Source organism: Meriones unguiculatus, chromosome 17 (assembly GCF_030254825.1).
Source record: "Meriones unguiculatus strain TT.TT164.6M chromosome 17, Bangor_MerUng_6.1, whole genome shotgun sequence".
Taxonomy (NCBI): Eukaryota; Metazoa; Chordata; class Mammalia; order Rodentia; family Muridae; genus Meriones; species Meriones unguiculatus.
This window is the reverse complement of record NC_083364.1, coordinates 36612578-36628697: the sequence shown is the minus strand read 5'-3', so window position 1 is coordinate 36628697 and position 16120 is coordinate 36612578. Positions and strand designations below refer to the sequence as shown.

General features: G+C 47.7%; 2 protein-coding genes across 6 annotated transcripts in view; one reads left to right on the top strand and one right to left on the bottom strand.

Annotated features, from left to right (window-relative positions):
• Iqcg (IQ motif containing G) overlaps nt 1–12038 on the top strand; it is a 35674-nt gene extending 23636 nt beyond the window's left edge. For 2 of the 3 annotated variants that reach the window (XM_060370264.1, XM_021651542.2), the window contains exons 8-11: nt 1182–1256; nt 8107–8238; nt 9197–9298; nt 11143–12038. In XM_060370264.1, the coding sequence (XP_060226247.1) occupies nt 1182–1256; nt 8107–8238; nt 9197–9298; nt 11143–11271 (438 nt within the window). In that variant the 3' untranslated portion in view covers nt 11272–12038. The remainder of the gene's footprint in view (nt 1–1181; nt 1257–8106; nt 8239–9196; nt 9299–11142) is intronic. The other variant, XM_060370265.1, reaches the window with a different exon arrangement.
• A 512-nt stretch (nt 12039–12550) lies between these two features.
• Nucleotides 12551–16120, bottom strand: part of Lrch3 (leucine rich repeats and calponin homology domain containing 3) — a 99558-nt gene continuing 95988 nt past the window's right edge. For all 3 annotated transcript variants that reach the window (XM_060370254.1, XM_060370261.1, XM_060370258.1), the window contains one exon: nt 12551–16015. In XM_060370254.1, coding sequence (XP_060226237.1) covers nt 15887–16015 — 129 coding nt within the window. In that variant the 3' untranslated portion in view covers nt 12551–15886. The remainder of the gene's footprint in view (nt 16016–16120) is intronic.

The window sequence follows — 16120 nt, the reverse complement described above, 5'->3', positions numbered from 1 at the left end:
GGAGCAGCTGTTAAGAATACATGTGTTTCTTCCAGAGGATCTGAGTTCGGTTCCCAGTGTCCATGTCGGGAGGCTCACAACCTCCTGTAACCCCATCTCTGTATTTTTTTTTTTTTCTGACACAGAGTTTCTCTGTGTCCATTGGCTCCCCTGGACTTGATTTGGTAGACCAGGCTGGCCTCAAACTCACAGAGATCCTCCGTTCTCCCAGGTCAGCTCCATATTTTTAAACTATGGATAGGTGTGTGCCTGCGAAGGCCAGAGGCATTGGGTCTTGTACTGCTGGAGTTACAAGTGGTTTCAAGCCACCCAGCCTGGTTGGTGGGAACCAAACTTGGGTCCTCTGATAAGAGCTGTATGCACTCTTCACTGCTGGGCTCTCTCCATCCTCACTGAGCTGTCATTCATCATGTGTCAGCCAATACAAGAGGGGACAGAGGAAGATGAAGGTTTTCCTTCATGGCCAGTTCAGCCCTGGAGGTCAATCATAAAAGACTAACTGGAGTCTTAAATATTTGTGAGCAGAGATTGTAATGACTGTACCTCCTGCCTCCCTATGACTCAGGGAAGGCTGCTGTGAAGGCTCACCACTCAGGAGGTGATCTCCAGCCAGCCACCCTGCTTCTCCCTTCTTCCTTCCTTCCTTCCTTCCTTCCTTCCTTCCTTCCTTCCTTCCTTCCTTTCTTTCTTTCTTTCTTTCTTTCTTTCCTCCTTCTCCCCTTCTTCTTCTATTTCTTCTTTCTCCTCCTTCCCTTCTTCTTTTCTTCTTCTACTTCCTCCTCCTCCTCCTCTTCTTCTACTTCATGGCTTCTGTAGTCCAGGATGGCTTTGACCTCACTTTGTAGTGCAGGGCTGGCCTTAATCAGATCTGACTGCGTCAGCTTCCAGAGTTCTGGGATTCTAGGTGTAGGCATCATGCCTGGCTCTGACCACACTCTTCTTGAATGCTCAAATTACTGTCTCTGGGCTGAGAATCTTGTGCCCCAAAGTGTTGTTTTCCAGATGTCAGGACTGTGAGCTTTTTCTGGGCCCTCGAGTGTGGCGGCAGCCTGGGGCTCTGTAGTGATTGTGGAGGACTAACAGTTTCATGGAGTGATGTGGTAGCTCTGCAGCGAAGCCTTGCTGCACCCATCACTGAGAACTGCTGGTTTCAGCCTCGCCTGGTGTTTGGTGCATTACAGAAACTGAGGATGAAAACGGAAGAAGAGAACCGGGTTCACTCGGAAATCGAAATGTTCCTTAAAAAAGAGCAGCAGGTAAGGTGCCCAGACATTTGATTCCTCTATTTGAAAAAGCCACTTACGGCTCTGGAGAGATGGCTTGGAGGTCAGAGCACTTGCTGTTCTTGCAGAGGACCTGGGTTCAGTTCCAGCACCTAAATGTCAGCTCACAGTTGTAACTCCGGGCCCAGGGGACTCAGTACCCTCTTCTGGCCTTCAAGGACACTGAATGTGCATGGCACACATATATACACATGCAGAGAAAACACCCTTACACATAGAATAAGATGACAATTCCACTTGAGCCTGGCATAGTGGCACTCGACTGTCATCCCAGCACTCAAGAGGCAGAGCCAGATGGATCTCTATGATTTCAAGGCCAGCCTGGTCTACAAATCGAGTCCAAGACAGCCAAGGCTACACAGAAACCCTGTCTCAAAAAAAAAAAAAAAAATCCACTTTAAAATATAGAGGAGGCCAAAATAAATAATAAGCAAATAGAGAAAAGCAATCTCTCCCCTCCCCCCCCAAGAAAAACAAACAAACACTGTTCCTTGAGGCAGATTCTGCCCTCCAGCTGCCTCGGCCTCCTGAGGTGTTTGCGTTACAGGCTGCACAGCCGTGCCTAGCACAGTACATTTTTTTTTCTCTTTGTTTTTTTGAGATAATATTTTATCAGCTAACGTTGGATTCTCTATGTAGATCAAACTGGCCGGCCTTGAACTCGGAAAGGCCGGCCTGCTTCTGCTTCCTGAGTGCCAAGATTAAAGGCAACCATGCTCAGCTCAAAATACATTTAGTAAAGGAAATTAAAAGCAGCTATCAGACCGCGAGGCTGAGGAGTGGAGTGCCCTACTCCCTTCCAGCCCATCTGAATACAGTTCATAGCTCTAACTTAAGGCCGAATCAAGCTTTCTTTAGCCTTTTAAATTTAAGAACAGACAAAAGAACATTTTGTCTGTTCTTACACTGCTTCTTAGCCATAATTGGAAAGGGAAATGCTTTGATTTTGTTTCTTCTTGTGGGGTTCTGGAGTGAACCCAAGGCTCCAGGCGTGCCAGGCACGCCTGTTGTTGTTGGTGGTGTGTTTTTTTTTGTTTGTTTGTTTGTTTTTTTGTGATTAGTAATAAATATTGCCAATGCTTTTTTCACCATTGTGTGTTGTGGATAAAACCCAGGCACTGTCTAGTCTGTTCTGCTGTTAGTGATGTATGCAGGCTGTGATTTCAAGGCATTTCTCCTTTCAGCATTTGTGTGTGTGCTCGAGTGTGTGCGTGTGTACGTACGTGTGCATGCATGCACGCATAGCACACAGTTGGAAACTCTAGGATAACTTTGGGGAGTTGGTTTTCTTCATCTATCACGTGGGTTCACCAGGCTTGATGACAAGTGCCTTCAACCTAACACTCAGCCATCTTGCCGGCCCTCAAGGAACCTTCAGAACCAAGCACGTAAAGTATGTTTACTGCTAACTTAAGAGTTGTTTCTGTTGTTGCGTTAGTGAGTGGATTGTGGGTTTATTTTTTTTTTAAGATTTATTTATTTATGTATATGGGTGCTCTGTTTTCATGCACACCATAAGAGGGAAGCAGATTCCTTTACAGATGGTTTTGATCCAGCACATGGTTGCCAAGAATTGAACTCAGGACCTGTGGAAGATCAGCCAGTGCACTTAACCACTGAGCCATCTCTCCAGCCCTGAAACCCAATGTGGGTTTATTTTTATTTTATTTGGTGTTTTGGAGGATGTTCTACCATGGACCTTGTGAGTTTTTTTAAGAAGTAACTTTACTTTTGGTGTGTGTGTGTGTGTGTGTGTGTGTAGAAGTGCCACAGCATAGGTGTGGGGGTCAGAGCATGACTTTTGTGGAGTTGGTTCCCTCCCTCCACCTTCATGCGGTTTCTGGGACTCGAACGCAGGTCATTAGGCTTTCCACAGAAGGTCCTTTCATCGGCTGGACCATCTTTTTGATTTAAAGTTTTCAATAGCCATTCAGTGTGACGTGATGCCCCTCACTTGGAATCTGCCTAAAAGTAGCTAACCGTTTTCCTTCTGTGGACATTGAGGTTGCTTCCAAGTTTCGCTGTTCATCACTTCTCCACACGTGCTTGGGCCTTTCCCGAGGCACATGGTATATGGCAAAATCTCTTCAGTTTTGTCCGTTGCCTTGGCTTCCTCAGAACATCCCATGTGAGTTCTGTGATTTTTTTCAGTTGGTTCTTTTGGGTTTCCTAGAGAGAGAATTCAGTTGGCTGGAGACACTGTTCTATTCTTCCTTACAGCATCATTTCTACATGTTTCCGTCATAGAACTAACTCTAGTTAAACAGTGTAATGCTGATTTGCACATTTCTTTCCTTCTCACCTCAGTCTCACCCTCGCCCCCGCCCCACTCTGTTCCGTGCTCACTCCTTTCCTTTTGCTTCTTTTGGTAAGGCATGATCTCATGTAGCCCAGACTCCTGATCCTTTTGTCTCGACCTCTTGAGTGCTAGAATTATAAATGTGGACAACTGTGCCTGGCTTGGGGCATTATTATTATTGTTATTATTACCATTTGAGACAGAGTCGCACTGTGTAGCCCTGGCTGGCCTGGAACCTGTGGAGATCTGCCTGCCTCTGTCTCCTGAGTGCTTGGGATGAAATTCGTGAGCCTTCACACGTCTATGAAGCATGATTTTAAAAAAAATTCTTGGCTTTAAGGGTGTTTGAATAGGATTACACATAAATGGACAGCTGTGCCAAGTTCTCTCATCTGAATTTGAACTTTTACCTGACTGGTCTGAGCTAAGATGGGCAGGCTTGAACCCCTCATTTTGAGGCCCTCTTACTCGTAGAAATACCCTGCTCTCCTGTGTGTGAGAACAGAGTTTCTTTGCCAGAAATCCTCCAGTAGCTTCACCTTAGAAGATGGAGATGCTTTGAAAGGGGGAACTCCGTCTGAGACCCCACACAGTGTCCCCTGTATCCACCAGTCGGGTGATGCCTCAGCATGTGGGGGCCTCATATAAAGCTAGGGCAACTCACCGGGGAACTGTTTTTCTAGTGTACACTGGCAGAGAGCTGGGGTTGGATCTTGTCAGAGCACTGACCACGTCGGTGCTGGACAGGCCGAGACGGAAGGTCTGCAGGGCCGGGTAGGAGACACGGGTATGCTGGCTGGGCATCCGGGACTTCCCGTGGGTGCTGTGCAACTAGAGGTGCAGTTTAATCTGTGGGCGAATGAGCGCCACTGGGGGTCGCGCACAGCACAGGCTAGCAGCGCGCTCAGGGAACCAGAGCACGGGGTCACTGCCAGGAGACTGCCTGTCCTGCAGCGCCCTCTACTGATGAAGTTCAGTATTTTGCTAGGTGGCCAAAGAAATATTTGCGGTAAGGCCAGGCCATGCAGAATGAACATGGAGTGAGGGGCATAAGCTGGTAGCCGACACAAAAGGGGAGTAAACTCTATAGCTCACAGTAGCCCTCGTGATCATGCGAATTTTATCATGTTAAGCAATTTTTTTTTTTATTCAAAGATTTTTTTTTTTTTAAAGGCAGCGACTACCCATTTATTTTTAAAAATTTAGTTATTTTTATTTTGGGGACAGCATCTCCTTACATAGCCCTGGCTGGCCTGGAACTCACTATGGAGACCAAGATTGCTTCAGACTCATAGAATTCAGGGTTGCCTCCTGAGCGCTGGGATTAAAGGTGCGTGTTTAAAGGTGCGTGTCACCACACCTGGCTGAGATGCATTTTTTCATCCATCAAGATAATGTAATTTTTTCTCTTTTAATATGTTCATAAAGTAAAGTGCGCATATGTATCTTAAGTTTATCTATCTATCTATCCATCCATCTATCCATCTATCTATCTATCTATGTGTGTGTCTGCCACATGGAATCCAGAGGGGGTGTCAGTTCCCCTGGCCACAGGTAGTTACAGGTAGTTGTGAACTGCTCAAATTCTCAGACCCTCTGCAAGGCCAGGACAGGCTCCTAACCACTGAGCCACCTCATCAGCCCCTGTAGAGCTATGGAAGGCACTAATCCACCTGCTAGCCTGAGACCCCCTTCATTTTCAGGGATAAGTCCACCTGGGGATGGCGTGCTGTTAACAAACCGCTGGGATTGACTGAGTTTCATTTTATATCTTTATTTTCTGGGGCTGTTTTGTTGTATTGCTCCCAGAGTCCACAGGCTTGGCAGCAAGGCCAGGCAACTTTCCCACCTCCCTTGATCTGAAACCTAAAACACAGAAATAGAATAAATCTGTGGGTGTTCTTTGAATTGTGGTAAAAGTCAAGCCACTTTGACTGTGTATCTCCCTCCCCTGTCTGTTTTATTATTTATTTTCTGGGGCATCAGGTTTGAAAAGGGAAGCATTGGCTGCCTAGACTGAGACTCAGCTCTTCATTTACCAAATCTTTCTGAGTCATATTTTGTAACGTCTTAGGAAAGAATCCATTTTGCTTCAGTTTTTCTGGGACAAGGTTTCCTGCTCCTACCCCCAGAGCTGCATTACAGGCGTGCACCCCCATACCTGTGCACCCCCATACCAGTGCTTCTGTATCTCACTCTTGAATGGTCAGGCATTTAGGAGTTACAGGTTTCTCTTTTTCACTAGTAGCCTTTAAGACATTTTTGAATTATGTGTTTGTGTGTGTGTGTGGGTGTATGTAGGCATGAGCACAGGTACCCTGGAGATCAGAAGAGGGCTTTGGGTCCCAGAGCTGGCGCTGCAGGCTGCTGAGCTGGACATGATGTCAGGAACTGAAGCAGGTCCTCTGAAAGAGCAGAGTGAACTCAACCCCCGTGCCATTTCTCCAGCTCCACAGCAACCTTTAACATTTTAAAAACTCTGTTTTGCTTTTCAAGACAGGGTTTCTCTGTGTAGCCCTGGCTGTCCTGGGACTCTGTACACCAGGCTGGCCTCGAACTCAGAAATCCACCTGCCTCTACCTCTCCAGTTACTGGGGTTAAATGCTTGCACCACCACCACCTGGCTGCAGCCTTTACATTTTTTTGATACAGGCTTAAGTTTTGCCTTCTCTCTCTTAGGTCTAGAATGAATCATTATGCATACTCGGTTGCTTTTTATTAAAGCACAGCTTTTTAATTACTGCCCTCCCTCCAACATCCTAAGTTGAAATCAGTTTCATACAAGTGTCAGTTCATTAGCATACAGAGTCTGGCACACTGCACTGTGCTGTACAGAGAGGGTTGTATTTGTGCTTTACCGCCACGGGCTGAGAGAACTAGAGGTCTAAAGAATTCAAGTAAACTGGAGCACCAGACTTGAATCTGAACCGTAGCAGTCTGCCTTCAGAGCCCGTGCTGCTCCAGTTAGGCATGACGACGGCCTGCTGAGGGGCTGTCACCAGCAATGATGCTTCACTGTTATTTCTGTGTGTTACATGTCTTTCATTTTCCCTTGCCAAAGTACATATTTTAAAGCAACATCTAGTAACTTTCAAAGACTGAATCTCATCTATCATATTTGAAAATTAGGTTGTTATGCATCTTAGATTCAGGTCTATTCCTATCATAGAATTTTCAAGACTCCTCCCCCCCCAGCAGGATATCTTATATTCTAAGCTGGACTGTAGCCAGCGATGGCCTTGAACTCCTGATCCTCCTGCCTCTACTTTGATTATAGGTGTGGGCAACCGTGTGTAGTTTTTATGTGGTACTGACTATCAAACAGAGGGCTTCATGCGTGCTAGACCAGCACCCCAACTGAGCTCCCCCAGCCCCCATTTCAATCTATCGTTAATTTAAAGGGAAGCTGATGTCATTGCTCATGCTTCAGAATTTCCTACCTGTTTCTCTGTGCCATCCCCCGCCATCTTCTCCCCCCCCCCGCCCCGTATTTTTCATCCTGTCTTTCAGTGTTGATTCATTCCTAAAGTGTTCCAGCCATTTGTTCTGGTTCCTTTGCTATGCTGGGCATCAAACGTAAGGTCACAGGTGCAAAGCAAGAGCTACACTGAGCTGTACCCCAACCCCTCCTCCTGCTTATCATGTTATCTATTCTCTCATTGGTTCTTCAGTGATCTCATAAAATGTGTATTCTTCGTATTTAGTCCAACTCCTCCCAGATCCAACCTCCGCTTCCCATCCACCTAAACTGTGCCCTAAAAAACAAGAACAAAAACAGAAACAAACAAAAAAAACAAAACCTCATCAGATACAATGTGTGCTGCCCCTATACTTTGGGAAGTGTGGCATTCCAGTGGCGTGTGCTGACTACCAGGGCCACACCCTGGAAGAAAAGAGACTCTTCCTCTCCCAACAGCCATCAGCTGCCATTAGCGTCTTAGCTGGGACTTCTCGTTCACCTCCACACTCCATCTGGGATTTTGTCTGGCTTGAGTTGCACATGTCCTGCGCATGTCACAGGCTGTGACTTTGTAGGTGCCTCTCCTCTTTTAAAGCTGGGGTGGCTTACACACAGAAAAGCACAGGAATATGGAGGGTATAGTTTGATATAGCCACCAAACAGATACAAAGAACATGTCAGCAGCCCGGCCAGTCTTTCCCGTGCCCTTCACCAAGTCTGTATTGACCTGAACTCTGCAGGAAATCTTGTTCTCAAACTTGCATCATATGGTCCTGTTATTTTGTGTCTGGTGGGAGCCATGTTTTTTGTTGTCATTTGTTTCTTGTTATTGCTGTTTTTTTCAAGACAGGGTTTCTCTGTGTAGCCATGGCTGTCCTGGAACTCACTCTGAAGACAAGGCTAGCCTCCAACTCAGAGATCTGCCTGCTTCCGCCTCCTGAGCGCTGGGAAGGTGTGCACCATGATGGCCCTGCCTTTTTCCTTTTTTCTTTGTTTTGGTGTGTGTGTTGAGGGGAACCATGTTTTAATGCTCTTTCCAATGTTTTAATGCTCTTTCCAAGTAGAAACTTGAAGAGAAGCTAGAGTTCTGGATGGATAAATTTGATAAAGACACAGAAGCAAAACAGAACGAGTTAAATGCTCTCAAGGCTGCCAAGGCCACCGACCTATCACACCTTCAAGAACTTGCCAAGATGGTAAGGGGTGACAGGTGACCCTGGGGAACCAGTGGGAGCCAAGCTAGCTGGGAAGACGGGTGTCCTGGGCAAAAGGAGAGGTGCTTCTGTGAACCAGCGAGATTCTCTGATGATGACGACAGTAACGACAATGACGACAGACTGATCCCTGCACCAATGCTGGGATGATTCTGTCCCAAGTACATTTTTAATTTTTGAAACAGGGTCTCCGTACGTAGCTCAGGCTACCCTGGAGCTCATTATGTAGTGAACTTCCTACCTCAGCCTCCCAGCGCTGAGATCACAGATGTGAGCCACAGTGCTCCAGCCAGGGACTTTACTTGCATTTTAGGTATAAATTATTTAAAACTCCTTGAGAGATACGTTGAAAAAACAAAAAATAAAAACAAAAAAACCCCAACAACTTTATGGTCCCTTAAAGACAGTTTGTAAATGTTGATCTGTAATAACATGAGTTCATCATTGGGTAGAACTTCTTAAATGTCTAGTTTAGAACATGCCCATTTGCTTATTACCTTCTATTAATGTTTAAAAATATTATCTTGAGGTCAGTAATGAGTAATGTGTTCATTTAGTTTTAAAACAGAATCTCAGTATATTGACCAGGTTAGTCTTGAACTTGTTCCAATTGTCCTGCCTCTGTCTCCGGAGTGCTATGATTACAAGTGCCAGTATGTCTGACTTAGTGTTTCATCTTCATTTTAAAGCTCAACTTTCAATTGTTTAAACTGAAAAAAAAAAAGGATAATTACCTAACGTGAATACAATGAGTCTGGCAATCTAGCAGGGATTTTTTTGCTACAGACACTTGCTGTGTGGACCAGACTAGCCTTGGACTTCGATCAGTCCTCCTGCCTGTGTCTCTGGAGTAATAATAATATTAAAATCTCCTGGGGTTATTGGCACGTGGGGCTGGCTGGCTGGCTGTGGCCGGACTCTGCTGTGTTTACTTGTGCAGATCCGGGAGTATGAACAGGTCATTATTGAGGACCGGCTAGAAAAGGAGAGGACCAGGAGGAAGATGGAGCAGGATGAGTTGGAGCTGAAGAGCATTGTGAAGGTAGGCCGCTGGGGGTGAAGGGGCCGGCACTGGGCGAAGGGTGCTCAGCAGGCATCTCTGCAGCCCCCGGGTGGGGTGTGCCTGCGGTCCACCGTGCCGGGAGGCAGCTGACAGGAGGAGCGAGCCTGGCTCCTGATCCGGGGAGGGGAGGCGGGAAGCGAAGCATAGCCTCTGCCATCAAAGTCACCGAGGAGGTGACTCCTACCTGGGTGTGACACGGCTATGACTTCCTGTAAGTCAGCCCGCCCTGGCTGGGTGATGCCTTCCAATATAAACTGCTTAAAAAAGTGGAAGGGACAAAGCAAGTTAGAAAAACAAACCATATTTAAAACTTGTTTTAGTTTAATAATCTTACTCTTTGTGAGACAGTGTCTCCACAGCCCGGACTGGGCCGGTGCTCACCATGCAGCCTGCTAGTGTTCCCTCTTCTTCAGCCTCTTAAGTGTCGGGGATTATAGATGTGAGCAATCAAGGCCTGGCTGACAGAGCAAACTATCTCATAAAGTTTCCTGTGAACTTGCACATATTAACAATGACAATGTGACCCATTCCAGATGCTGGAAAATATTCTTAAAATTCATTTTTACTTTTAGTCATGTATATGTCTGTGTGTGGGTGTGTGCACAGGCGTGCAGGTGCCCACCGAGGCCGAGAGGCTTCAGAGTCCTTGGAGCTGGAGTTACAGATGGCTGTGAACGCCTTGATGTGGGTGTTGGGGAACTGACTCAAGTCATCTGCAAGAGCAATATGTGCTCTAACTGCTGAGTCATCTCCCAACCCTGAGAAAATACTTTTAAAGCGGTAACTGTAATGCAAAAAATAGCAACTACTTTGAAAAAGATAATGCCGCCTGGAAGAGCATCCTTCAGGGGCCCTGGTGGGAAGGAATTTGACCTGTAGGGGGGAGGCAGGTTCTGCCTGTGAGGCGCCCCCCTGGCCACGTGCTGGATTACAGGCATGCACCACCACACAAGGATGAGTTCTCTTTTGTGGTCCTGGGTGTCAAGCCCAGAGCCGCTAAGCGTTTTATCATTAAGCCACAACCACAAGTCCCAAACGAGAACTCTGAGGTACTTTGAGGACCAGGTATCGAAACTCACCTTTAGCTGGTGATTCATGGTAGTGGCGCACACCTTCAGTCCCAGCCTCTAGAGACAGAGGCAGGCCGATCTCTGCGAGTTCGAGGCCAGCCTGGTCTAGGGTAAGTTCCAGGGCAGCCATGGCTACACAGAGGAACCCTGTCTCAAAAAGCAAACAAACAAACAAAAAAAGAAAAAAAACCAAAAAACTTTCCATCATTGATTTCCCTCCTAGGAAAATCTGGTGTATAATTAGCCAATGTTGACCAAGCTTCCATTTTCCATTTGTCAAGATTCAGTTCTCAAGGAAGAACCAGAGACGGCTTTTGTTGTCATTGTGGCTTCATGTGCCCAGTAGGCTGATCTAGACTGTTGGGGGCAGCTGCACCACACTGACAGACATTCCAGGGGCTCCCTAGAGACTTCTCAGTGCGGCCCTGACCGAGCACGCCTGACAGGCATCACTCCCTCTGCAGCCATGGCTGCAGGTGTGAGGTGTCTGCCACGGGAGCCAGCCCTACCCAGAAGTTGGGGCTCCCAGCGTGAGGGAGAACTCGGCCTAGCACACTTCATTTTCGCTCTCACCCAGGAACAACAGGGTAGCCATTCTGAAGTAGCCACGACAGGGTAGCCACACTGACGGCAGCCCAGCCACTCCCCCGTCTCAGATGTTCCTCAGACACAGCGACTGTGGGCTCCGGTGTGTGGAATGGTGGAAGTGCTGCTGGGCACACTGAGGTGAACTCCCTCTCTTCCTCCTTGCAGCTCCAGGCCTGGTGGCGAGGTACAGTGATCCGGAGGGAAATTGGAACTTTCCGACTGCCCAGGAGAGAGAGAGATGACAACAAAGACTCGAAAGGCAAGGAGAAGGAGAAGCGGAGAGGCAAGAAGTGACGAGTTTCCGCTGTTCTTCCCTCTGGTCTGGAGACGTGCGGTGCTGGCACTCACGTGTGGGCTCCCCGGACACCCACGGAGCTCACCATGCCCGCTCCCATGGTTTTCAGAGCCCGAAAGAAGGCTGTCACGGGGCTTCGGGACCTCTGCAGACTCTTGGGGAGGCCATGCCGAGTAGCTTTGCGGACATTCCTCTCGTTCTTTGTCACCCGACAGCAGTTCGTCGGCTGAGAGGGACGCATTAAAAACTCCTATGCTACCTCGGAATCTGATTTTATGCCATAAGGTTAAAGTGGAAAACTGTCAGAAGCAGAAGTGGAATAGTCAGCGGGAATTAGCAGAGCACCACCTAGCACGATATGCGTGCACACGGACGCTAGCAAGCGTCTAGCGCTGGTGGCGACGGGCACAGCGCCTTCCTTTTACATAAGCAGTCCCGGCGGCCTTTCTGGGCATGGGTAGGGATGGAAGTGGCTGATACGAGACAGACGTGGAGTGTGGACTCACAGTCCCCCAGTGATAAAGACCGGGACATGGGTTCTCCAGGGGGCTAGTTTACAGATGTTTGTCAAGCGGGGTCAACTACGTCCATCATGTAGGATATTACCACTTTTAAAGAAACAAGCCTCGTGGAAACTAGCCTGTGTGGCATTCAGCAAAGCTGGCGTTCCACTGCTCTCCCTTACAAGCAGCGAGCTCACCGGGTCGTTCTTGCTTTAGCTTTGGGCCCGGCCGGCTCCTGTCTCCACCCCCTGCCTCTGCTTCTTTCTGTGTGTGCATGATGTGCTCTGGTGTACCTGCAGAGGTCAGGGAGCAACTCCCTGGACTCTGTGCTCTCCTTCCACTTTGTGTGTGTGTGTGTGTGTGTGTTGTCTTCAGGCTCAAATTCAGGTTGTCAGGCTAATCTTGGAATTCGCTGTGTAGACCGGGTGGCCTTGGCTCACAGAAATCTGATTACCTCTGTCATTCTGTGTGCTGGGATTAAAGGCACACACCACCACAACTAATTTGTTCCTTAAAAACAAACAAACAAACAAATAAATAAATTGAGCATGTGGGCACATGGGAACACGTGTGCTGGCGGGCACACTTCTGACTGCACTGTGGCCTAAGCCTGAGCGGAACCTTCTAATCCCGCTGCCGCTGCAGGCCATCTTAGTATCTGTACCTCTTTAAGAAAGTGAACATTAACCCCAGAGGCATATTTTAACAAGGTTTGCTCCTTAGTGATCCCGATCAAAGCCTTTCCTTGCTTCGTCTTTTGCTGATGAAACCATGCTTTAGGCTGGAACATTTCAAGTGTTTTATTACATGCTTTTATTTTAATGGTCCACATATAAGATGACATACAAGCAATTTAAAATAACATACACAGTATTGACATATTTATACTTAGAACTTGGACAAAATATTTACAGACATACAAATATAGGTCAATGTTTACAAAACTTTTTACTAATTACATGTTTATAACATTTCAGAAATACAGTCTGCTGTAAACCATCTCACTGCAATGTGTCTATAAAAGGCTTCTACATAGCCAAGTTTTCCTTCATTTCTATAACCATTTAAGTACTTAGTTCTTAAAAATCCATCAAACTCATCAGCTTATCACATGTTATTAGTCACTGCTGACTAGAGGAAGCCAAAGCAATGACAGGCTTCTTGATTAGTTGCAAGGGTGTATTTACAGAGCTGCCGGTTGGGAACCTCCCACCGCTCCGCCTTTTCTAGCCTGTTCTACCCTGTTCTAGCCCGGTACAAACGTTCCTCCTCCCCAGAGTCCATCAGACCTGCTCATTACAGGAGTTGGAGGGCTAGGCAGAGATGCCGCCCGGAGCCTGGAGCCTGCTGACTAAGATCTCTGTAGGTGGCAAGGCAGGGCTAAGCAGGCACTTGCCTTATCCATGTTAGCACTGGCCGGGTAGCCGCTTCCAGCCAGGGGACTAGGACACAGCTAACTCTGTCTTCCGCTGGAGTCCAGCGCGGTTAAATATACAAATGAACTGTCCTTTCCAATTTGGAAACGTATAGAAAGACACAGGCCTCACAAAGCCCTGACTCGTGTGGGAGTGCAGCACAGCCTCCGAGTTACTGGCCGCCAGCACTGCGCAGCTCTTTCCTAGTCACTCAGGTCTGTGTTGGTGTGGCAACTGAACCGCTGGACTGTCCTCATCTTTCTGAGATGGGGCCTCACTAGGTAGACCAGATCTCCCTCCTCTGCCCCTCAAGAGCTGGGATTAAAAGGCACGTGCCACCATGCTCGCAATGTCAACTTACTCTTAGGAACCCTTGTAGCTACTGTAAGTGTTATAATGGGTCATTTCTTCTGGACTCATTTTCTACACAATTAAGATCCAGACTTTAGGAATTATGCCGAGGGTTAGTGCTGGTTAAAAGGAAAGTGCAACTCCTGCTCAGATGCGGCCGGTGTAAGTGAGCTCTGCGGCTGCTGTTCAGTCTGAACTGCTGATGGGCAGGGCTGGGCTGGGCTCCAAGCTGGGACTGTTGTTCTGTGAGGACCACGGTGGGTTGGGCAGGAGCGCAGATGCCTTCTGGTACACTTATTTACTCTTTCTTAAGGTCTTGCTGAGTAGCCCAGGCTGGCCTGAAATTTCATGACCTCCTTGCCCTAGTCTCCTGAGTTACAAGCATGTGCCACCATGCCTGGCTGCTGTTACTTGCTTTTGAACTTGGATAAAGTGGCACTGTCCGAATAAACACTTCTCTGCACTAACAAGGAGAAAGCATTACTTTGACTAGATATTCAAAATGATTTTGTTCAAAGTCACTTTTAGGGAAAGGCTATATATTCTTAAATATTTATGCATACACATGTGTATGTGTGCTCTGTCTGCATATACACCTGCATGCCAGAAGAAGGCATCAGATCCCACTATAGATGGTTGTGAGCCACCATGTGGTTGCTGGGAATTGAACTCAGGACCTCTGGAAAAGCAGCCAGTGCTCTTAACCACTGAGCCATCTCTCTAGCCCCAAATTTATCTATCTATGTATTTTTTTTTAAATACAGGAGTTCTCTGCATGTTCACCTACATGCCAGAAGGAGGGGATATATGGTGTGTGTGTGTGTGTGTGTGTGTGCCTGGACCTGTGGAAGCCATCAGAGTGCCTCAGACCCTTAGAGTTACAAGCAGTTGTGAACTGACTTGTGGGTGTTGGGAACTGAATCCTGACCCTCTTTGCAAGAGCAGCAAGTGCTCTTAACTGCTGAGCCAGCTCTTCAGCCCCAGTGTAATGTAGCCCGGGTGGGCTGTAGGTGGTCCCTGCCTAGCATGCGCCCCAAATCCTGATCCTCCAGCTTCCACTTTAGAATGTCTGGAATCACAGGCTTGTGTGCTTCTCTGCACCTTGGTGCTGGGAGTGGAACCCTAGTCAGTATTTAAGCTATGTGGGCTCTAAATGCAGTGAACACCAAAGACAACTAACAATTAAAAGGGCAAAATCTAGGGAAGGAAAACTTTGGTGCTTCAACTGAAATAAAGATGCCTACTTTGTACTACAGCCCTAGGCCCTTCTGCTCTCTGCTCACAGCTGTGTGTAAGGCACAGCTGGAGGATCTGGGAGGGACTGAGGAGAGAGAGACAGGAAGCTGCTGAGTGTGGAAACTGGCTGTCAACTGCAAGTGCTGTTAGCAATGCGACTTCCTTCAGTCCTTCGGGCTGTGTACTCTGTGTTCCGGGAGCAGGGAGTTGTGAGCGTGCCTGGTTGGGGTGCCCGGGATCAGCATGGCGGGCTCATGGAGGCAAATGCCGACAATGCTGGGCAGCGCATGTCACCTCACGGCTTAGAACTGCGGAGTGGGCCTAGCAGGGAAAGGCACACAGCCACACTCTAGGAAAAGCTGGGGTGGTGGTGGGCTGGGCTGGGGAGGGCCTGGGCTCTGGCTTTAAAAACCTGTTACACTGTGTAGGATCTAGAGCTCCTCTATGGTTTTGTTCTCTCTGACAGCAAAGTCCGAGTCATCATAATACAGATAGCCTTTGATTTAAATGTGGTTGAAAACTGCAGTCGGGCTGCTACCCTCAAACCACATAACTACGTGTCTCGGAACAGCAGTCTCTATTGCCTGAGAAACACCTATAAATGTCTGCGGAAAATGCAGGTTCCCAGGCCACAGTCCACCCTTTGATGCAAACCTGGATTTCACAAGTGCTCTAGGAGAATGAAGGCCAACTGTGGAAACCAGTGAGCTGCAGACACCCAGGGAACTGGCAGAGATAATACCATGTCTGTCCTCTGAGAGCTAAATACCCGGCTGTGAAGGCATTGGTTCTGGCATGGAATAGAAGCTCCCCACGAAGAAAAGCACAGCCAGCTTAGGCTTCCATGGTGGGTCCTCAGTAATCAAAGTTCCACTTTAGAAATTGTGTCTTCATTCAAAACAAAACAAAACAAAACAAAACAAAACAAAAAACAGTGGCAATGGGTTTAATCTCCCCTAAAATGGAGAAATGGAGCAAAACATTCCTGGCAGGAATCGTGAAGACAGGGCTTCTAGGAACACACGGGGTTGTTTGAGCAGGCGGCGCCAGCATTCGCGTCCTCCTGCTCCTTGTTTTGGCTGTGCCAGCACCCGGGGCCCTGGAACTCCTCAGACAGCAGAGAGCTGTGGCTGCTGCAGCTGCTTGGGTGGGGCAAGTTCCAGGAGGGCCTGGACCGTCACTGCAACCTGGCTCAACCCTTTCTCTTCTAAAATGTGCAGAGGCAAACATAATTGTTCCTAAAAGGGGACAACGTAACATAAACAAACAGAAAGAAAACAGGGTGAACGTCACGGAACTGAGAGAGCACGGGCACTTCCGCCCCCACCTCATCGTAATCAAGG